Source organism: Leucopleurus acutus (genome assembly GCF_964270905.1).
Source record: "Leucopleurus acutus genome assembly, chromosome: 15".
Lineage (NCBI taxonomy): Eukaryota > Metazoa > Chordata > Mammalia > Artiodactyla > Delphinidae > Leucopleurus > Leucopleurus acutus.
Window position 1 is genome coordinate 53,763,466 of NC_139157.1, and position 23,272 is coordinate 53,786,737.

Here is a 23,272-nt window from a genome sequence, read left to right on the forward strand (position 1 = left end):
TAAGGAAGTTTTTTCAAGGCACATGGTTAGTACGGATAGAGCCAGGAATTCTAATCATAGCTTGTTTCCCTCTAAGACAAATCCTGGTTGCAGTAAGCACTCAATAAGTGCAGACAATTATTAAAACAGGACTGGAAAGGTTATGTGAGAACAGATTGTGTCAGGCTTTGAATAGCATGCTTAGGAGGTTAGACTTTAAATTATGGAGAATGGGGACAGCTGCATAGATTCTGAGGGAGGAAGTGAAATGTTTCCAGTTTTTCTTTAAGAAGATAACTCTGACAAAGAACAGAGAGAGTTCTAATGGTGCTTCCATCCCTTGGGGGTCCTTAAGCCATCCGCTTGTATTAATAAATTTTTTAGTTGACATATGCTAGCTGAAGTCACATTCCTGTCACTTGCAACTGGAAAAGTCCTGATTAATAAATTTCATTTTGCTGATGAGGAAACTTGAAACCAGACAGTTGAAATGAATCACAGTTTTCTGGTCTCAATGTCAGTACTATGTCTCCAATCTGTAGCCCTAAACCACCCTACCCTGAGAAATTAGACCTTTTACTTTTTTTTAACTGCACTATTTGTCTTGAAGAAAAGGTGAACAAAATAATTCTTCTTCAGGGGCAATTGAAAGTGATTTTTAAATATAATTGAAACCCACACCAATACGGATGTGGAAAACCAGCACTCAGAAAACAGGCCTTTATTAAATATATCTAGCATAGGATTATCCCATACTCCAGACTCAGCCTTGATAAGGCTCTTCAGATTCTGCAATCTAATGATTTGGAGTTATGCAACAGAATATGCAACTTTTCTTTTTTTGAAGATGTTGGGGGTAGGAGTTTATTAATTATTTTATTTATTTTTGCTGTGTTGGGTCTTAGCTTCTGTGCGAGGGCTTTCTCTAGTTGTGGCAAGCGGGGGCCACTCTTCATCGCGGTGCGCAGGCCTCTCACTATCGCGGCCTCTCTTGTTATGGAGCACAGGCTCCAGACGCGCAGGCTCAGTAGTTGTGGCTCACGGGCCTAGTTCTCCGCGGCATGTGGGATCCTCCCAGACCAGGGCTCGAACCCATGTCCCCTGCATTGGCAGGCAGATTCTCAACCACTGCTCCACCAGGGAAGTCCCCAGAATATGCAACTTTTGAGCAACTTTTTTCCTCTCAAAAGAACTTACTCCTGACAACTACTAACTTTGGAGTCATCTTTAACTCTTACCCATCTAGTCCACTGTTCATGTAGAGTCAAAATTCTGCATCCTGTCAATCCACAGTACCCATATCTGTCTTTTTCCTTCACTCCCACCTTAACACAGTGTTTTGTTTCCACTCACCTGTACAAGTGGCCTCTTAACTCATTCAGCTGTTACCATTCTCTTCTGCTACCATCTAATTGTGTTGCCCCTTGCTGTTTGCAGAACTGGCTTCAAGCTCCTAATCATGACATTCAAGGCTAACTGAAATCTGACTAACACATGTTAGCCTTAATTCTCCAATTACCCACAAGCCTTAGCTAAATAAGCTATTGATGCTCAACAAGTATCAACTGTTAATATTTGTTGTTCATCAGATTGTCCTGCTTGTTTCTATTTCCCATGTGTTAATGTGATCTCCTTTCAAGCATGGAAGTTTCCTTGATTCTGCTCCCTCTCTACAATGAAGGGATGATTCTCTCCCCCACATCCCCAGGGTTTTGAGTAGAGCATGAAGGACTCTCCACAGTTTGCTATGTATTACTGTCAGATTTGTGCATGTCTAATTTCCTTTCCAGAAGTTGAACTCCTTGAGAGTGAAAAAACTCTTATTCTTTTTTTTTTTTTTTGCGGTACGCGGGCCTCTCACTATTGTGGCCTCTCCCGCTGTGGAGCACAGGCTCCGGACGCGCAGGCTCAGCGGCCATGGCTCACGGGCCCGGCCGCTCCGCGGCATGTGGGGTCTTCCCGGACCGGGGCACGAACCCGCGTCCCGTGCATTGGCAGGCGGACTCTCAACCACTGCACCGCCAGGGAAGCCCAAAAGTCTTATTCTTTATTGTACTTCCACCTTGCATATAAATATTGGTTTGCATTGAATTTGGGACCAAGTTACTGATGATGGAGTAAACTCACCAACATTTTTTATTTAATCCAAATTGAATGCTTTAAAAAGGCAGTTATTGGGCTTCCCTGGTGGCGCAGTGGTTGAGAGTCCGCCTGCCGATGCAGGGGACACGGGTTCGTGCCCCGGTCCGGGAAGATCCCACATGCCGCGGAGCGGCCGGGCCCGTAAGCCGTGGCCGCTGGGCCTGCGCGTCCGGAGCCTGTGCTCCACAGCGGGAGAGGTCACAATAGTGAGAGGTCCGCGTACCGTAAAAAAAAAAAAAAAAGATTTCAAATATTCACAAGTTTAGTGATACTGGTTTTCTTAGCACTATTATGTTTTTGGTAGGAGACATTATCTTTCATGTTCTCTCCAGTGATCACTAAGATTGTTAAACTTACTATAAAATTAGGAAAATCCTTTCATAGTAATTTCATGAAATTACTGATTTCATTTCATTTATTACAAAAGTCAGATTTCTACAAATGCATTATTAATGATTTAAAATTTTTAAATTCTCAGTATGTCTCATTTTGGATGTTGTCTATCTCTATGTATATCGTAATACCTTACTTTGGAAGACATAGCACTGCTCTTAATAGTAGCATGAACCATGAAATTTTTGCAACAGGTATATGAAAATTTGAAACATCAAAATTATTTTAGTCATAGCCAAAAGCCCCTCCTTTACACAATCCCAATTTAAATGATTTATGGAAATCCCATACTTTACATCTCTCCCAAGAGCTAATACTTTTTTTTTTTTCGGTACGTGGGCCTCTCACTGTTGAGGCCTCTCCCATTGCGGAGCACAGGCTCCGGACATGCAGGCTCAGCGGCCACGGCTCACGGGCCCAGCGCTCAGCGGCATGTGGGACCTTCCCAGACGGGGGCACGAACCTGTATCCCCTGCATCGGCAGGCGGACTCTCAACCACTGCGCCACGAGGGAAGCCCGCTAATACATTTTTAATCCTAAACTTCATGTAGGCTTGCAATACCTCCCGATAAAGTTCTGGTGGCTTGCAATTCATATCCACGAGGAATAGCGGCTGTTGGTATATACTTCCTTCCCATGGTTGATATGCAGGGAGAACTGGTTTCTATAGTGCTTTGAATTCATAGAGTTAGATATGGATTTTGAATATATATCCTCAATATTTGTAGTGTGTTATCTCAGGACACAAGAAAATAGAAAAAAAAATTTTTACTGCAGTTAGATTTTTCCAGGACTAATTCTTTCTCATATATTAAGCATATATGTTGTCTGGAAAGGAGAACATTTTCCGCCCTGTCCACAGTTGACTCTGTTTATATTTTCTGTGATTATGGCCATGAATATATTTGGATTTATTTCTACCATCTTATTTTTGTGTTTTGTTTTTACAATGGTTGTTCTTTGTTCTTTTCTTTTGTCCCCCCCCCCACTCTCTTCCTGCCTTTTATTGAACTGATTGTTTTCTTCTTTTACATGGAGAAACTTAAGCTTGGGTATCTCCAATAAAACCAATTTTCAGGGAGAAGAAAATCCAGAAATAGAAAAGAGAAAGTTAAAACTGGGTCACAGAGAAATCTGGATTCTTATAAGTGAAAAGCGCTATATTTTTGATAATGGAATTTATGATACAAAATGCCCTTTTAAAGCTTTCATTTGATATTCTTGGTGTTGACTTCCACAGGGCAAGTGAGAATTTTCAGTTCTTCAACTATAACCTATGAGGAGCTATTTCACTTTTTTGTTGTTCTCATGGGCAGCTTCCTTCTTGGTGTGATAAACTGCCCTGTCCAATACGGTGGCCACTAGGCACATGTGGCTACTTAATTTAAAGTAGACTAATTACATTTAAATAAATATTTAAAATCTAGTTACACTAGCCACATTTCAAGCACTCAGTAACCCCTTTTGCTTAGTGGCTACTATTCTGGACAGTGCAGACTATAGAACATTTCTGTCATTGTAGAAAGTTCTATTGGACAGGCAGTGATAAGCCTATAGCGGTACCACAGCTTCATACACCTTGGACCAGAGCTATTTGAGAGAGTGCATCACATTGCAGGATTTAGAACTGACAACCCACAGCAGCATTCTGTAACATTCTTCCAGCATCTTTTACTCCTGTGGTGAACAGTGACCAGCATGGGGAGAGATGCCCACCATAGACGTTATTGGGGACTCCTGCTCTGCACGTAAAATCCAGTCTTGGTGCCCAGAGGACATCGGAAATGATTTATATGGAGCAACAGCTTAAGGGGTGGCAGTAATAGCAGAGGCTGAGATGCTAACTTCTGTATAGCAGTGGGGATCTTGACTTTCTGAATGGTATGGGGAAGCCAAGAAAGGCAGGACCATTTCCAGTTGAAGCTAGGTTGCAAAGGGTTGGACATGGCCTAGCCCATAGTGTTTGGCATTCCTTCGAAGCTCTGACGTCTCCACCTTGTTGTTGGACTGGTTTAGGTCTCATCTGAACCAACTGGTTAGAAGGTCTACCCTGAGCCTGTTGCATCACTGGCACAAATAACTGGTAGCAGCAGGTTGGAACTGATTCAGGATGGCATTGGCAGGGAACACCCATGCCAGCCACCATCTGCCCCTGCATATCCTGGAAGGTCAGGTGAGATTCTCTTTCTCCTTCTGGGCCAGCTAATATATATCACCAACGTACATGTGCCCATTCATTGCAGGAGCAGCCTTGCCTCTTTGAGGAAGGAGAAGCTGAGAAAGACCAAGCTCTTTGGTTCTCTCTTAACTCCAGCATCATCTTGGCACTGGTTATGCCCAAGAAGACAAAATTCCTCTTTTCATTGTCAGTGGTGTTAGGTAGGCTCATACTCACCTGGATTGGATAAATTCTTTCATGTTTCAGCTGCTTCAAATTTGTTTTTATCCTGGCTTGTGCTCTACTTCTGTGTAGAGCTGACAAATATGATTTTTCCCCACTGATTTCCTTTTAATTAATTTCATCCACACTTGTTGGTATTGTCAAGTTTTTTTGCAACTCACGAAATCAGTCTTTGGATTTCCCACTGGAATCTGTCATCATCTTGAGACTTCAGCATTGTTCCCAAATAAACTAAAATTTTCTTTTAGGATGTCATCATCCATATATTCCCCAAAGTTTCAACTTTGTGTCAGGTGCTGTGGTGAGTACGGGAATACAAGGCACAAGATAAAGGGACGGCTTTGCCCTCACGAAATCGCCCAGCAGGGGAGACAAATAATTAAGCTACGGTTACGTTACTTGCAATGAAGGAAAAAGTGTATTCTGCGTTTGCATTTGTTTGACTTTATCATTCTTTAACATATGAAAATGTAATATTTCAACAGTTCATGTATCTGGAAAACAAATGTACCAAAACTGGGATGATTGACGATGGATTTAAGAACAACCGTGCAAATCCCCAATCGTCTATATAGGGGGGAGTGACAGAATTGAAGGGAGCTGCTCTCGTACAGCTTTGCGGTGCAGGAGAAGGGGCTCGTGGGGACACCCAATAAGTCCCTCCGCAAGCCTGCGCGCAGCTTCCCGCACACACCGCCCTACCCAGGCGTCTGCGTGGCAGGGGCGCGGAGCCACGGGCGCATCCAGCGTGGCTCCGCCCCGGGCGCGCGGCTCGGAACTACCGCTCCCAGAAGGCTGTGCGAGTCCGGGAGGGAAGAGGCGGTGGCGGCGGCAGGAAGGGCCAGAGCGGCGTCTCCGGCCGCGGGTGTCCACTCGGTGGTCTGTCCAACAGCTCCCGGCCCCCGGACGGAGGACGCAGTCCTTAACGGCCCCCGTAGTCCCGGGCGCTGGCCCGGGCGAACCGCCGCCTCCGCCCGCGGGACGGGCGCGGGGCGGGATGTAGGGCGCTGGGCGCGGAGGCCGCGGGCGCGGCAGGGGTAGCGCCTAGGGCGCGCCGAGGATGGAGAGAGCGATGGAGCAGCTCAATCGCCTGACGCGCTCGCTGCGCCGCGCGCGCACCGTAGAGCTGCCGGACGGTGAGCTGGCCGCGGGCTAGGGGCGCCGGGGGCGGGGCTCGGGGCGCGGGGAGGCCCGGCTGGGAAAACTAACCAAAAGCTGAACAAACGCCCACATTTACTTTCCTTGGCAGGGGCCGGGCTGGGACCTCCTGCTACCCCTCGCCCGCCGCTCCCGCCCGGGGCAGGTGGGAGTTTGGGGGAGGGGTCCGGGCTGTGAAGGTTCTGCTGCTAGAAGAAGCAGGATAGACCCAAGTCTCTCCAGACTATCGATTAGGGGTTTTGGCGAAGGAGCAGAAATACCACCCGGAGGGCGGAGATCCGGATTCAGAAAACATCACAGTTGTGGGCCATTTTACAGTCTCTGCCTGCTGGGGCTAGAGAGATGCTCCCCAAGTAGTATTGTTTACTTTAAGTTGCTGAGGGGAATTAAGCATTCTTTTCTTTTTCTAAATGTAGAGCACTGTTATATTTTGACAATAAATAAAAGGGTGTCAAATATCAAACATGTACTTGAAGTACTGTGTGTGTTTACATATATACACTTTACTTTAATATGCATGTCTGCCTTCATTTATTCATCAGACGGAGGGGGCTGGGGCGCTTCTACAGAGAGGAGTAAGGCATGAGCCCTGTCGTTTAGGAATTTTAGTTCAGTGTGCCAGGATTTCTTCAGAATAGGTAAAACACTAGTAATAAAAGAGATGAGAAAGAAAGCCGTTTTGTTTGCAGCCTCATGAATTCAGATGGTTTAGTGGTAGTGGGAGAGCGCAGTGCTGTCTCTAAGAGGCTTGATTCTGTATGCCCAACTGAGAGAAAGGGTAGGAGTTAAGTCTGGTGATTTTTTTTTTAAATGCATTGCATTAGTTTATCTTATATCATTTTTTAAAAAAATTTCTTTGAATTGCTGCTGGGGAGGTGATCTGTAAGGTTAGTGAAGGAGAACTTGGGCGAGAGCCATAAAAGAAATGTGGGACTGGAGACCTGAGGATAATTTTTCTGAAAAAAATTTTCCCTAGTCTCTACTTATGATTCAGAACAGGATGATTTGTGGCGACTGTTTCTCAAAAGATAATTTTGTACTTGGTACCTTGCTAGTGTAAAGTAAGAGACTGAAAATGATCCTGATTTTAGGAACAAGACTTTTGACTTCAACGTTTTCTTTCTCTGTTTTCTTTCCACCTTCCACCTTTGAGTCCATTTCTTAAGTGCTGATCTCACTCATTTTCCGCAGTCAAATTATTGGTATCCTTTGCTGCGTGTGTAGTTTCATTTACACGGTATTTGTATTGCTCAGTTTAAATCCCGTTTTTTTTTAACGTAAATGTGACTTAGAAGACTTTGATAATGTTTCTTGTTTTAAAAGTAATGTGTTTTCATTGTGGAACATTTTGAAAAGAAAGAAAAATAAAATAATCTGTCATTTCACACCCAGTGATAAACAATGTTAGTATTTTCTTTATTTCCTTCTATTATTATTTTTTCTCTTTCTCTACTGAAACTAAGATCATACTGCATATAGTCTTTTATTTTGCTTTTAGAAAACATACAACATTTATTATATCTTTAAATGCTTAATTATTTTGTAGGATTTAATGTAGGTTTATTTTGTAGGTTAATATGTAACAAATATTGAATCTAATTATTGTTTTTATAATAGATTTTATGAGGAACAGGTTTGTACATTTTTAAATCTCAGTCTGCCTTTATAAATATTTCCTTAGGATTATTACATAGAAGAGTATAGATCTAATTATATCAGCATTTTTAAGACTGAGTATCAACCTCTCAACTAACTCTTTGGAAAAGAAAGTTCCACCCACAGTCTGAGAGTCCCTGGAAACTAGAGTAATTAAAAATAAAACTTTTTCCCATGTTGCTTACATTTGTTTTTCTTTGATTATAGTGAGTTTGCTCATCCTGTCCTTTTAATTTATCTTTGTCCCTAAGATGAATGTTTTTGAATTCTCTGAGATTGGCCCTTTCAAATGTGTGTGTGTGTGTGTGTGTGTGTGTGTGTGTGTGTGTGTTACATTCTAATTATAAAAATTTAGATTGTTGTGCTTTCATTTTAAGGGCTGAACAGAAGTTCTGAGATCTGTCTAACTTTAGGAAATAATCAGATGTTTATCTTGCCTTGTTAGACTTCAGTGATTAATAAGCACTTGATTGGAGCTAATTATTAAGGTTGGAAAGTTTTTAATCAGCCCTCACTCTAAAATTAACTTTGTTGCATAGGATTAACCTGCAGATATTTTATTTATTGAATTGAATTCTGGGAAAACATATTTATGTTTCCTTGGGATGATGAAAACCTGAGTATTCCCTCTAAGTAATGGAGTGCAGGTTGTTGAGTCATCTTAGGCAGGGCTAACAGGAATATTCTTGTGAGACAGGAAGTGAAAGGAAAACAATTACTTTAGGGATATAGATTCTCTGTGGACTGTAAAAAGTTGGCTTATATTATTCATTTATGTGGAAAAAGTAATCTTAAACTACTGCATTTACAGTGAATGTAATTTGTTTAATAAAATAATAGAACTTGAGCCCATTTGAGCGTATATTTGAATAATGATTAGGATAGTTATCAATTTTTTAAAAAATCTCTCCCATTTTATGGTTTGATGAGACATTGAATATAGCATAGTGAATCTGAGCTTCCTGTTCTTTGAGGTTTTCCTTTTAGTTGCTGAGTTCTGAAATGTTATTAATAAAAATGGCCAACATATCTGATAAAGTGAGAGATTGATTAAACTTTTCTTATCACTCTGAAAACTTTTGTTACATACCTAGTTCTCAAGATTTCTTCATGAGTGTGGAGAAGGAAGCACCTGACAGCAAATTTTATTCAGTACTTTCTTAGTATAGTATTTCCTGGATAGTCTCCTTCTAGCATCATAGTTGTGGTTATATTTGTGTCTTCGTACCTTTTAGCGTATGTGAGCTATTTTTTAATAAGGTTAGATACTACTTAAAAAACAAGATCTACCTCTAAATTTTATCTAAATGAACACCCTATAAGTAAAACCCATGCGAACCTTATGGTGCTCACTTAAAAGTATGTACTATCTTGATTTATAAGTTTAAATTCACAAATAAGGGTATTTCCTGTTTATGACTTTGTTTATTATGGAGTGACTTAATTGAAATTGTCATGGTTTAGAAGTTCAGATTTTTATTGGGGCGTGTATTATATGAGAGAGAAAGAATGTTGCCATGCTGAGGGAGGCTTAGTGAAGTGTTTTTCAACTCCTTTTGGTGACTCACTGTTAGATAATGAGAATAATTGAGTGGTTTCAGTCAGCATTTTGAAAAAATTGAGATGGACGAGAATAAAACAAGTTAGACTGTATTGTACATGTTAAGAATAGTATTGTAGGTCTTCCCTGGTGGCGCAGTGGTTGAGAGTCCGCCTGCCGATGCAGGGGACACGGGTTATTGCCCCGGTCCGGGAGGATGCCGCGGAGCGGCTGGGCCCGTGAGCCATGGCCGCTGAGCCTGCGCGTCCGGAGCCTGTGCTCCGCAGCGGGAGAGGCCACAGCGGTGAGAGGCCCGTGTACCGCAAAAAAAAAAAAAAAAAAGAATAGTATTGTAGACCTTTTGGCTATTTATATAGTGTATACTGTGGGCAGTGGAAGATTTTTCTTGTGGGGGCTTTGGAATCAGCCAGCTTTGAATTCCAGTTTGCCATTTAATGCCACCATCACACGGCTTATTACTTAGTGCTTCAGCTTTCTCATTTGTAAAATAGGGATAATACTAGTACCTACTTCATAAGGTGGCTGTGAAGATAAAAGAGATGATGCATATGCATGTGAAGTGTTTAGAACAGTGCCTTTAAGGTAATAATTTAAAACATGTTGGCTGTTATTAGTAGGATTCTTTGGTTATTGAATTATTATTATAGTGAAAGTTGTTGCATCTGCATACTGTACTTGTGAATGTTGACAAGGACTAAATTGCTCTTCATGTATACATTCAAAAATAGTAAAATAATGAACAAAAATGTAAAGAAATGGTAACTTTTTTTCTCTTCCTCTAAATACTTCCGGATATATTTCTACATATATAATGTTTTTTCAAACATAATCACAATACCATTATTAGAGCCAACACAAGTAACAGTAATTTTAATTCTCATCAAATACCCAGTCCATGTTCAGTTTTCTCCTCAGAAATATTCACTTACAGTTGGTTTGTTTGAATCAGTATCCAGTCAGGTCCACACATTACATTTGGTTGACTCATCTCTTAAGAATCTTTTAATGATAACAGTTCCCCCTATTTTTTCTTTTTCTTTTTAACTTTCCATTTTTAAGTAATTTTAGACTCACAGAAAAGTTGCATAAACAGTTCCTGTATACCCTTCACTCAGCTTCCCCTCATGTTTACATCTTATACAACCAAAGAACAGTGATCAAAATTAAGGAGTTAAAAAAAAAATTAAGGAGTTAATATTGGTGTAATACTGTTAGCCACATTCCAGACTTTTATTAGAATTTCATGAGTTTTCCCACTAATGTCTTTTTTCTATATAAGGATCCAATTGAGGATACCACATTGCATTTAGTTGTCATGTTTCCTTAACCTCCCCTGAACTGTGATATTTCTTCAATTTTTCCTTGACTTTAATGGTCTTGATTAAGAGGACTGATCAGGTATTTTGTGGAATTCCCCTTAATTTGGGTTTGTCTGATGTTTTCCCATGAGTAGATTAAAGTTACAGATTTTTGGCAAGAATACTACAAAAGTGATGTGCCCTTCTCAGTGGAAACTCAAGGGCTACAATATATTGATATGTATTATTTCTGGTGATGTTACCCTTTATCAGATGATTAAGGTGATAATCTGCTGGGTTCTCCACTGTAAGTTCACTGTGGGGGAAATACTTTGATACTATGCAAATATCCTTTTTCTCAAACTTTTACTCACAAATTTTAGTACTGCTATTAACTTTTTAAGGGCTAAATGGGACTTGTCAGTGTTACTTCTCTGTAAGTAACTTATTAAAAAACGTAAAGCTCTAATATGCATTGAATTGAGGAATGACCATTAGTAATACATAAAGGTAAATTCAGGGACTTTCCTGGCAGTCCAGTGGTTAAGACCTCGCCTTCCAAAGCGGGTGCAGGTTTGATCCCTGGTCAGGGAACTAGGATCCCACATGCCTCGTAGCCAGAAAAACCAAAACATAAAACAGAAGCAATATTGTAAGAAATTCAATAAAGACTTTAAAAATGGTCCACATCAAAAAAAAAAAAATTCAAACGCTATCTGAAATTTATATAAGTATCGCATGAGATCATAGATGTTATTGACTTTTAACTTCTTTTGGATCATATTTCTGTGAATTTATAAAAGATAATAAATGAAAATGTGAGTTAAGTAAAAATAAGACTTTAATGCTGTTTCATAAAAATTTCTTGTGTTATTGACAAGGAGCAAATACTATGTATATGTAATATTTTAAAATAATTTTAGCATATTTATCTTTGATATTCATATATACTTAACATTCCTCCAAGTACTTGTAAGTATGATGAAACATTGTGCATTATTGCAAATCTTGCAATACCTCTGGTGTTTTTCACTATCCATAATCTTCTTCCACCTCTTCTCCTAGCTTTTTATTTAGAGTTAAGAAAACTCTGAAGTAGTCATAAGTATCACCCTTTGGAAAAAGTAGGAGATAAATTAATTCCTTTTCTTTTTTTTTTTTTAACACTTAGATAATGAAACTGCTGTTTATACATTAATGCCAATGGTTATGGCTGATCAACACAGGTGAGTGCCTATTTACAAATTTATATATTTTTTCCACAAATTTATATTTTTTAAGAATATAAATTTACCTAAATGTTGCGTACACACATACACACACAAACACACCATAGAGTTTGGACATAGGTTTTGTCCTGCGGCAAGTTATTTAACCTCTATTATAATTTTCTGTCTGTGAAATAAGAAACAAGATTTTCTAAGATCCGTATCAACTGTAAAATTCTATGATAAGAAATTTTCTAAATGCATAGTCAGAACTTAAAACAAGTATTTGCTTGGTCACTGACAGTGAAAGAAACATTACGATGGTTTCTGTTAGAGGTCACTACTGATCTTTATAGCAAAAGTTAGGGCTGATGGACAAGTTATTCCCTAATATTCTACTACTTTGATGTTCTTTCTATTGAGGTAGTGTCGACACTTCTTTTACAGGGCGCACGTGAGGTGTGGTTGTCTGGCTGTGTGATGAGAGAGCTGTAACAGACAGCTCTGCTGTGGTTAGCCATTGGGTAGTTTGGTATTATGAGGAGAAAGTAAAGAGACACTGTATTTTGAAACACGTTTAAAATATAAATGATTTTTTTGCTTTGAACTCCTGTCTGATATAATTAAAGCATGTTTTTGTCTGATTTTTCTTATTTGACCAAAATTAATATAGATAGGCTCAACTTTCTGCAGGGGGAGCAGCCAGTCCTACTCTCTTTGCTTCTCAAGAATCTAGTGGGAGCTGAAGCCAACTTAGGTGTCCTCAGAGCAGGTGACATAGTCAGAGCGGCAGACAAGGAACCCTTCAGCACCAGTTTATAGGTGAGGGCAGTTGGTTTCTGGATGATGCTGCACTGGCTGCTGTGCTACGCTTAGAGAGTAGTGCCTTGTTTTTTGGCTGATGTGGGACAAAACCTTTTGAATAATTGGTAAGAGTAACACTAAACAGCTATTAACTTGAGTTACTATGTTTTTAAAAACTTTTTTTTTTAACCTTGACTCAATTTTCTTTTGGCATAGGTCTGTTTCTGAACTACTATCAAATTCAAAGTTTGATGTCAATTATGCATTTGGACGTGTGAAAAGAAGCTTGCTTCACATTGCAGCAAAGTAAGACTTAAGACATTTTGGATTAAATTTTGGTCTAGAGTAATGATCAGTAAGCTTTGAATCAGTGTGTTCCTTAGTAGTTATGGAGAGAGATGAGAACAGACAGCTGAGTGGTTCTTTGTTTTGTCGAGGGCATAGTGTGCTATGCTTACATTCTTTCACTAGATAGATTGTTAATCTTGGGATTGGACTCAAGTCTTACATCTGATGTTTTAACTTGCTCTAGATCAGATTAGAGGAGATTAGGCACGGGGATTATCTTTCCTGGATATACTTAAGAGGGTACATTCACCAAAATTTTACTTTTATCCCACCAATATAAGATTTTATATGCTAATTGCATGTGAAGTTGTTGGCTTTATATTTTTTACTTAGCTGTGGGAATGATTTTTATTCATAATATTCCAGTGTGTAGCTAATCAATTTGTTGATATCTCATCACCCTTTAGGATTTAGGTTGAGATTACTCTACCTAAATAAAATTGATTTTTCAATATAAATTTGGATTCTGGAAAGCCAAAAGTTGAGAGTACTGTATGGTTTCTTTTATGTGCTAATACTTTATTTCGCTTTATATGAACTTCTCAAATACTTAATAGCTTTTGCAGTAGAATGTACCATCTTGAAAGTAGAGGATATTTACTATTTGTGACAGGAGTTAAATTGTAGGTCAATATGGACCCCCAAAATAATGTGTTTAATAGGGCTTTTTGTTTTTTAATTAAGCTATGTCAACTATGGCTGTTTGTTAAATGTGTCTGAACTGTTTTTAATATTGTTTTAGTTGTGGATCGGTGGAATGCTTGGTTCTGCTTTTAAAGAAAGGAGCAAATCCTAACTATCAAGATATTTCAGGCTGTACACCCCTTCATTTGGCAGCTAGAAATGGGTAAATATTTTTTCTTAAGTAGCTTAAGTTGTATTGTTATGACTAAGAGTAGTCAAGGCACTCTACCTTCATTTGGGAATTTTTTTTTTCTTTTGCCCAGTATTTGCCTTGGGAAGAGGGTCTTGGATTATTTTGTTACACTTTTAAACTATAATTTTAATAATTTATTAAGTTTACTAATATTTTTCTTCTTGAAGATATATTTGTCAAAGTTTATTTTTACTAGTATTATAATGACATTTTCTGAAAAGCGTAATTTTCACCTCTTTGTTTTAGTGTCCTTTTTCCTGGTAGTCTTTTGCCTTGTTGAACTCCATGGCTTATTTTCCACATTGTTTAGTTAATTTTATTAATGCAATTAAAGACAGAGTAAATACATTATACTTAGTTTTTTTTTAAAAATAAATTTATTTATTTTTGGCTGCGTTGGGTCTTCGTTGCTGCACGCGGGCTTTCTCTAGTTGCGGCGAGTGGGGCTACTCTTCGTTGCGGTGCGTGGGCTTCTCATTGCGGTGGCTTCTTGTTGCAGATCACGGGCTCTAGGCGTGTGGGCTTCAGTACTTGTGGCTCGCGGGCTCTAGAGCGCAGGCTCAGTAGTTGTGGTGCTAGGGCTTAGCTGCTCTGCGGCATGTGGGATCTCCCCGGACCAGGGCTCAAACCCGTGTCCCCTGCATTGGCAGGCGGATTCTTAACCACCGTGCTACCAGGGAAGTCCCTATACCTAGTTTCTTTGTCAAGAATTTCAGATAGTCATGTCTCTGTGTCTGCCTCCACAATATTTTTCTGTTGGACTGAGAAACCAGACTAAAATAGTTGGAATTATGTTTAAAATAAGTAGTTTTTGATTCAGGGCTTGAGGAACTTTACATTTATAAACATTTTTTGAATGCTGGAAAACTTTTCTATGAAAGACTATTCCTATGTGTCTCTTCTTTTGATTACTCTTAGAAGTATTTTTGTTGACTGTTTTGAACAGGAATTCTAGGTAGTTGAGGTGGCTGCCTAAGTGAGATGGATATGGGGCTAAAATTGTCCACTGCCTCAGTCTGAGGCCAAATTTTTGTAGACAAGGATTAAAGTGGAACCAGAAAGACTAGAACCATAGTGATGTCTCAGTTGGACAGAGGAGAAGCATAGCCCTTTGACCCTGTCTGGTCTGTCCCATTTCCTGACTTAGCACGTGAACCAGTTTAGTTGTCCACTGTTGCAAGAGGTAATGTGTTGATTAAACCATTGTTTTTTCTAATAATTGGCCTCATTAGGTATGTTGTAGGGTGTCACGCCCAAGGTCATAGACTAAATCATTCATTCCCTTGTTGAATTGATCTCAGGTCTAGATACATTATCCCAAATGTTGGTAGGATAGTGACAAAGCTCTCTGGAAAAGTTACATATAGAAAAATATCTTAGTACAGTGTCTCAACAACTGTAAATGAAAGGACAGATTGGTGCACAGCAGGGATAAAATGTCTACTGCTGTTGTAGTAGGAGACTTAGTCATTTAGGAGACCATTGCTTTTTTTTTTTTTCCAACTTTGTTGAGGTATAAATGGTAAATAAAATTATAATACATTTAAAGTGTGCATCATGATGAATTTGATCTATACATTGTGAAAGGATTTTTGTCATCTAGTTAATTAACATATCCATCACCTCACATATTTATCTTTTTTTTTTTTGGTGAGACATTGAATTTGGAGACCATTACATTTTAAAGATGAAGAAATATAACAGATATTATTACATAATTCATATGGTAAATCAGTGAAGAGAAAAGGAGTAAGAAGAGTCCATAACCCTAACATAACATCTAACTTGGATGCCTTTCTATTTCTATAAAGATTACTTTTGATATTCCATACTTAACTATTTTGGTTTTTATATATTGAATGAATGCCTTGTACAACATAGAGGTGCTCAGTAAATGTTTATTAAGTGACTTGATTACTTGTTGCTTCCTGTAGCTTTTGATGGTTTCAGAAATAGTCTTTGGCTCTAATTTCTCTATAAGTTCAAATTTGTCTAGACTGAAGCAGAAGTCATAGGTGAATTCTACCCCTTTTGCTGGTCTATCTGGTTTATGAGGGATTTTGTTTTGTCCCCTCATCTATTGTTGTCAGAGTATTTGTCTTGGCCTGCTTTAGTGTTTCTGTCTTCAGCCATCAGTGCATTAATACTAAATTGCCCTCCTTTCCAGTGGAAAACCCAGTAAGCTGCCTCCAAGCATGTGGATGACTGGTCCCTGTGTCATTTGGGTTACCATAAACTTCTCATAATTGTTGCAGTATCTGGGCAGGAAAATAGTTGTTTCCTGTACAGTAGGATCCAGCATTGCTTATGATTGTATGAGAATATAAAAAGGGAAGACTTAAAAATTATTGTCTATCCTTATGTTGCATATTGGTCAGATTTGAAACATTTTTTCTTTTTTCTTTCTTTTTTTTTTTTTGCGGTACGCGGGCCTCTCACTGCTGTGGCCTCTCCCGCCACGGAGCACAGGCTCCGGACGCGCAGGTCCAGCAGCCATGGCTCACGGGCCCAGCCACTCTGCGGCATGTGGGATCCTCCCAGACCGGGGCACGAACACGTGTCCCCTGCATCGGCAGGCAGACTGTCAACCACTGCGCCACCAAGGAAGCCCTCTTTTTTCATTTTTAAAAAATTTTTTTGCTGCACCACACCGGGATGTGGGATCTTAGTTCTTCAACCAGGGATTGAACCCGCACCTCCTGCAGTGGAAGTGTGGAGTCTTAACCACTGGACTGCCGGGGAAGTCCCAGAAACATTTTCTCTTTATTTTTTGGGCTAGATTGTGAGCTCATAAAGAGCAGAACTCATGTGTTAGTTAACATTTTAGCTCCATTCTAAGCAACATTGGTGTGCACTTAGTTGGTCTTTTTGATTTACTCAGGGTTCTGGAAAATAGCAATAATGATTATTAAGTAAGAAAAAAGATATAGTTCTCTTATATTGCCCCATAGTTTTGCAGTTCATTTTTGGGATGGGGATTATGGATTGCTGCTTTTCTTCAACAATCTCTACCCTAAACACTTCTTTAGAGCTTTTTTCCCTGGTACAGTCCCACCTAAGTGTTTATTTTGACAATATGCCAGTGGTCCACGACAGGCTTCTGAATAGATTTTAGAAATCCAGCAATATGGGTGCAGACACACAAACACACACACAGACACACACACATAATTTAAACAATGCAATATTAATTTTAATAAGACTTTCTGGTCTGTTGCCTCACGTTATTGAAGATTTATTTTCTAAGGTTTTCATAACAATGTGTTAGATGAAGGAACTTTGTAAACTTTTTTTTTTTTTTTGCGGTACGTGGGCCTCTCACCGCCGCGGCCTCTCCCGTTGTGGAGCACAGGCTCCGGTCGCGCAGGCCCAGCGGCCATGGCCCACGGGCCCAGCCGCTCCGTGGCACGCGGGATCCTCCCGGACTGGGGCACGAACCTGTGTCCCCCGCATCGGCAGGCGGACTCCCAACCACTGCGCCACCAGGGAAGCCCACTTTGTAAACTTTTGAACTTAAAAGTTTACTCAGAGCTTTGTTTTCTTCCATTTCTTTGATTATAAAGCTGATTTTAAATGACATTTAACCTCATTTTAGATATAAAATATCAAAGCAAGGAAAGCAATTTGTTCTCTTTTAAAAGGTTTATTCAGTTAATAAAAATTTTAGCTATTGATTATAAGATTTACTAATTAGTAATCAGTTAGTTATGCTTAGTACTGAGTTGATTAAAGAAATATGATATAATCCATGGCACAAAGATATTTATTATCTGAGTAAATAGTTATATATATTACATGTATTATGTATATTCTTTGTATGTCATATATATATATATAGCATACTTGCAAAGGGTTCCTGGACCCAGTTCCACTGTGTGTGTGTGTGTGTGTGTGTGTGTGTGTGTGTGTGTGTGTGTGTGTGTGTGTGTGTGTGTGTGTACGCTTCCCCATACCAACAAGCAATTCTCGGATGCCAACAGAGTGTCCTAGAAGTCAGCTCAATTCTAACTCTATGTACCTTCAGGTAGAAGCAGATTCTGTAGGTAAAGGGCTCAGTCCTATAAGACCACTCTCTACTTCAGATGCCATTTGCAAGCTCAGTCACAAGTGGTGCTTCTGACTGACTGGCTACAAATTGGAGGTTCCGACAACCCCCTCCAACTCAGGATTCCAGTCGAAAGTCCAGGTTGTTATCAGTACTTCTGACTGACTGGCTATAAATCAGAGGTTCCCACGATCCCTTTCTTGGGTTCAATTAATTTGCTAGAATGGCTCACAGAACTCAGGAAAATGTTTGTTTACTCACTAGATTACTGATTATTATAAAAGGGTATTAAAGGATACGAATCAATAGCCAAATGAAGAGACAGATACACAGGGTGAGGTCCTGAACAAAGAAGGTCCTGGCATGGTCACACGGAGAAACATTTTGATTCCCATCCGGGAAGCTCTCCCTGAAAGGGACAAAAAGCTCTCCTTTTGGGTCTTTATGCAGGCTTCATTACATAGTCATGATTGACTTAAATCATTGGCCACTAGCAGTTGATACAACCTCCAGGTGCTCTCCCCTCCCTGGAAATCAGGGTGGGACTGAAAGTACCCTGTAGTCATATGGTTGGTTCTCCTGGCAACCAACCCCCACCCTTGGGTGGGACCCAAAATTCACCTTCCCTGAAACGTTTTCAGGAAATGAGGGCCATTGCCCTTAACTGCTTAGGAAATTCAAAGGGTTTGGGAGCTGTGACCCAAAAAGTGTGGATTAAAACCAAATATATGTTTTTCCCATAAATCATGGTATCTCAATACTCATATTAATACTATATATACTATATTGTGTAACATTATACATAATATGCTATTACACATACCCTATTTTATATTTTTTATGTGTGTGTATATATATATATATATCATTTACTCAACTAGATCATAAACTTTTTCATGCCATGGATTAAATCATATTTCCTTAATTCAATACTGAGCATAGTTAAGTATATACATAAAAAGCATATTTTTAAATTTATTTATGTATATATATAGTGTGTGTATCACTTTGTTTCCAAAGCATGAATTTTCATTTAATTATTTAATGAAGGGGAAATTGAGATAAATACTGAAGAGTGACTAGGAATGGCTCAGGCTAGGAGGAAACATTGTGAGCAAAATGAAGTGGTAGGCAGTTCAAAAGGCGGCAAAGGACTTTTGTAGACATGTCTCCAAATAAGATACATAGGGGGCTTCCCTGGTGGCGCAGTGGTTGAGAGTCCACCTGCTGATGCAGGGGACATGGGTTCGTGCCCCGGTCCGGGAAGATCCCACATGCCGCGGAGCTGCTGGGCCCGTGAGCCATGGCTGCTGAGCCCGAGCGTCCGGAGCCTGTGCTCCGCAGTGAGAGAGGCCACAACAGTGAGAGGCCCGCGTACTGTAAAAAAAAGATATATAGGTGGCCAATAAGAACATGAAAAGATGCTCAATACCCCTAATCAGGGAAATGCAAATTAAAACTACAGTGAGATACCAACTCACACTCATTAGTATGGCTATCAGAAAAACAGTGTTGACAGAATGACAAGTGTTGATGAGGATGTGGAGAAATTGGGACCCTTGTGCTCTGTTGGTGGGAAAGGAAAATGGTACAGATGCTCTGAAAACTAGTTTGGTGCTTCCTCAAAAAATAAAAAATAGGATTATCATATGGGAAATTCCTTGGCTGTACAGTGGTTGGGATTCCTCGCTTTCACTGCTGAAGGCCCAGGTTCAATCCCTTGGTCAGGGAGCTAGAATCACACAAGCTACATGGCGTGGCCAAAAAAAAAAAAAAAAAAAATTACCATATGATCCAACAGTCCCACTTCTGGGTATATAACACCCCAAAATTTGTCACAGGGTCTTGCAGAAATATTTGTATACTTGAGCTCATAGCAGTATGATTCATAATAGCTAAAACAAAAGGAACCTATGTGTCCATTGACAGATGAATGGATAAGCAAAATGGGGTATATACATACAGTGGAATATTATTCAGCCTTAAAAAGGAAAGAAATTCTGATGCTACAGATGCTACAACATGGATGAGCCTTGAGGACATTATACTAAGTGAAATAAGCCAATCACAGAAAGACAAACTGTATGATTCCACTTTTATGAGGTACTTAGATAAACCCAAATCATAGATACAGAAAGTAGAATACTGGTTGCCAGGGGCTAGCAGGAGAGGGAATGGGGAGTTATTGTTTAATGGATATAGAATTTCAGCTTTGCAAGCTGAAAAGAGTTCTTGAGATGGATGGTGGTGATGGTTGCACAACAATATGAATATACTTAATATCACTGAACTGTACACTTAAAAATGGTTCAGATGATAAATTTATGTTATGTGTATTTTACCACAATAAAATAAATTGAAAAAAAAGTGAAGTAGGTAGGGGGATGAATAGATAGGCATTTTATTAATTTTGTGGTTTTTATAACTCATCTTAGTATTTTAAATATTTTGCAATCAAGAATGTAGGATACAACATTGAGACATCTTTTTACTCTGTCCATTCCCCTTCAATTAGACTTATATTGTCTGACATTTCTAATGAAGATTACTATTCCAAATATTCTGTCAACTCTAGAAATTTCTCAGCATTTTGAATGATGAATTTGTCCCAATGGCATGAAAACCTCATTGTGCCTTTTCTTTATCCTATTATCTTTGAGTCATAGAAAAAAGTTTGTGTTTTGTTTCAGATGTTACAGTACTTATTTAAATATTGCAGATGGAAGTTGATATTTGCCATTAATTAATGTTGAGTATAGTTACTGTTTCAGTAAAATAATTGTCATTTGCTTATTTTTCTAGTACCAGTTATCTGTAACTGTCTCTTTCTTTTCAGGCAGAAGAAATGCATGAGTAAATTATTAGAATACAATGCTGATGTCAACATTTGTAATAATGAAGGCCTTACAGCAGTAAGTGCTAAGAATTTTTATCTGCGATTTTAAAAATACTTTTTAGAAAATAATATTTGAAGGTGATAGTATGCAAAATGTAGTACAAGTATTTGTGCAGTTCCTCTTTGTGGTAATTGGGAAGATACAGTATGATTGAGACACAGTTCTCAGCTATATTTATTAAGAGAAGTTAAGGTTCACCATTTTTCTCCTTTCCCCTTATTTTTAACTTTATGACCTTTCATTTATTTTGAAGTCTTGATCCCCTAGCTTTTGTCACTGACTTTCAAGGGAGTTTGTAGGAGCATCTCCACTGAGGTGTGTTATGAGTTCATTATAGGACAGCTGTTTTTCATTATGTCCTTTTAAATTCTTTTAATATGTACATGGTAGGAAAATTTGGATGGCTATGTTTTTATAACTCATTTTAGTTTTAAAAAAGGAAAGGAATGAATAAAAAAAAAGGAAAGGAAATAAAAGGTAACTAAGGGAATGATCACTCACCTGTACTCCCTGCACTCAGAGATAATCACTGTTAATATTTTAGCCTGTATCCTTTCAGACTTGTTATATCTTACTTAATCTAGTATTTTTATCCTTTTTGCCATGTCACTTTCTTTTCAAAAATATGATTATATTTTTTTGATCCACATAGATATTGTAGGGAGGGTGGTGTGGGATATTTCTGAAGAGATTGCTGAAATCCAAAAATTTTAATCATATTGTCATTTAATGGAGCATATTTGATTTAGAAGTAGAGATAAAATAGAATTATGTGATTACTGAGAAATTGTTTTGACATTGTGACAGAAATAAATTTTGTTAAATTTTACCTTCCTGTATGTGAGGTGATGGAGATTTTAATTAAATGGATAGTGGAAATCCTTTCACAATGTATATCAGATCATTGTGATGTATACTTTAAATGTCTTACAGTTTTGTCAATTATACCTCAATAAAGCTGAACTTTTTTTTTTAACCTTCCTTTGGTAGTTTTTGTAAATTTTGAGTCCTTTAATTTGTGAATAAAGAAGAATATTGAGTATTTACATACCATGCTAGTTTTCAAGGCCTTTCTGATTAAATTTTGTTTTTTCAGTGGGCAGGGAGGGAGCTGGGGCATAACAAAACAGCTTTCCTAAGATGTGAGTTATTCTGAGAATGACTTGTTAAAGATTAAGTTCAATCATGATTATTATATGGAATTCACAATTCCTGTGATAATCTACATTTTTGTTACATAGTAACAATATAACACCATTTACTCTGTAAAGGAAAATTGTATTCCAGATATCTACAGAATGCTATAGTGATATGGTAGGTACCACAGAGGGTTATAAAACTATGGAATTGACATAGCTCTATCCTTAGGACACTCTCTAGTATAGGTAAGATAAGATGCTCAGTACTAACATAGTCTGTTTAATCGCATAAGTTTTTATCTGCTAATTTTCCCCCTTCACTCCTGAACTTTAAGGGAAGTGGAATATAAAATTTTTAAAAATAAAATTTTTATTAAAAAATTATTCATGCATATATTTAAAGAGTCAAATGATTCTACAAGGCTTATTATATAAAAACAGTCTCAGCTCTTTTTCTGCCTGGGACCAATCTCAGTGTTCTATCCTGTGGCCCTGATTGGTGTGGTGTGCCTCCTTCTCTTAGAAACAGTTCTGGCCACCAAGTGTGTTCCTGCCTAGTCCCAGGTCACATGATGGAATTAATTCAACAGCCAGGCACATTGACCCCATCAGCTGAAGGAAGCTAGCTAGGATGGTGGAAATGTGGTGCTGCAGAATTGAATAGTGGCCACCAAGCATGTGGGGCAGTAAAGTCAAGGGCTCCTGAGATGGAAGAACCTTCAGTGGGGAGTCAAGATCCCCAGGATTTTTCATACAAAAGGAGAGAACTGTTGACTGCATACTTTGTAGGCTGATCACCCTCACAAAGGGCTCCTCATGTTTCTTCATTCATTTGTTCTTTGAACAGGATTTTCTTGGATACCTATTATGTGCTAGGCACTTTACTGGTATGGGGTTAGAGCAGTAATTTGACTGACCCAGTCCTTGTCTTCCCCAAACTTCCAAGGAAGTCAGGATAGTCAACAGGCAATGGTGACACATTGTAATGAATGTTAACATAGGTGATGGAGATGCTGTAGAAGTCAGATAAGGGGACCCATCCTCACCAGTGGCCTTGGAGGAGGCATCCCAGGGAAGTATCACAAGAGCTGAGGCCAAAGGGACAAACAGAAGTTAGACTAGTGTAAGTGGTGATTGTGAGGTTGGGAGTGGTAGTGGGGTTCTAGCTCTGTGGAATAGGTTGGCAAAGGCTTGGAGATGCAAGAGAGCATGCTACATTGGAGCAGTGAGCTTAACTGGTGTTCAGATACCGCTGGGGGTTTATGAAGACTTCCAAAGGTCTGTAGCATGGATAGTTAAGGGGGTCACTTTCCAGGTCTTCAGCCTTTATATGTGTGCTCCTTCCTCAAGCTGATTACTCAAGGA

General features: G+C 39.0%; 1 protein-coding gene across 1 annotated transcript in view; it reads left to right on the forward strand.

The window, feature by feature from the left end:
* Positions 1-5,853: 5,853 nt before the first annotated feature.
* HACE1 (HECT domain and ankyrin repeat containing E3 ubiquitin protein ligase 1) overlaps positions 5,854-23,272 on the forward strand; it is a 94,252-nt gene continuing 76,833 nt past the window's right edge. The window contains exons 1-5 of the mRNA XM_082855638.1: positions 5,854-6,052; positions 11,761-11,815; positions 12,818-12,907; positions 13,692-13,796; positions 20,708-20,783. Coding sequence (XP_082711764.1) covers positions 5,977-6,052; positions 11,761-11,815; positions 12,818-12,907; positions 13,692-13,796; positions 20,708-20,783 — 402 coding nt within the window. The 5' untranslated portion in view covers positions 5,854-5,976. The remainder of the gene's footprint in view (positions 6,053-11,760; positions 11,816-12,817; positions 12,908-13,691; positions 13,797-20,707; positions 20,784-23,272) is intronic.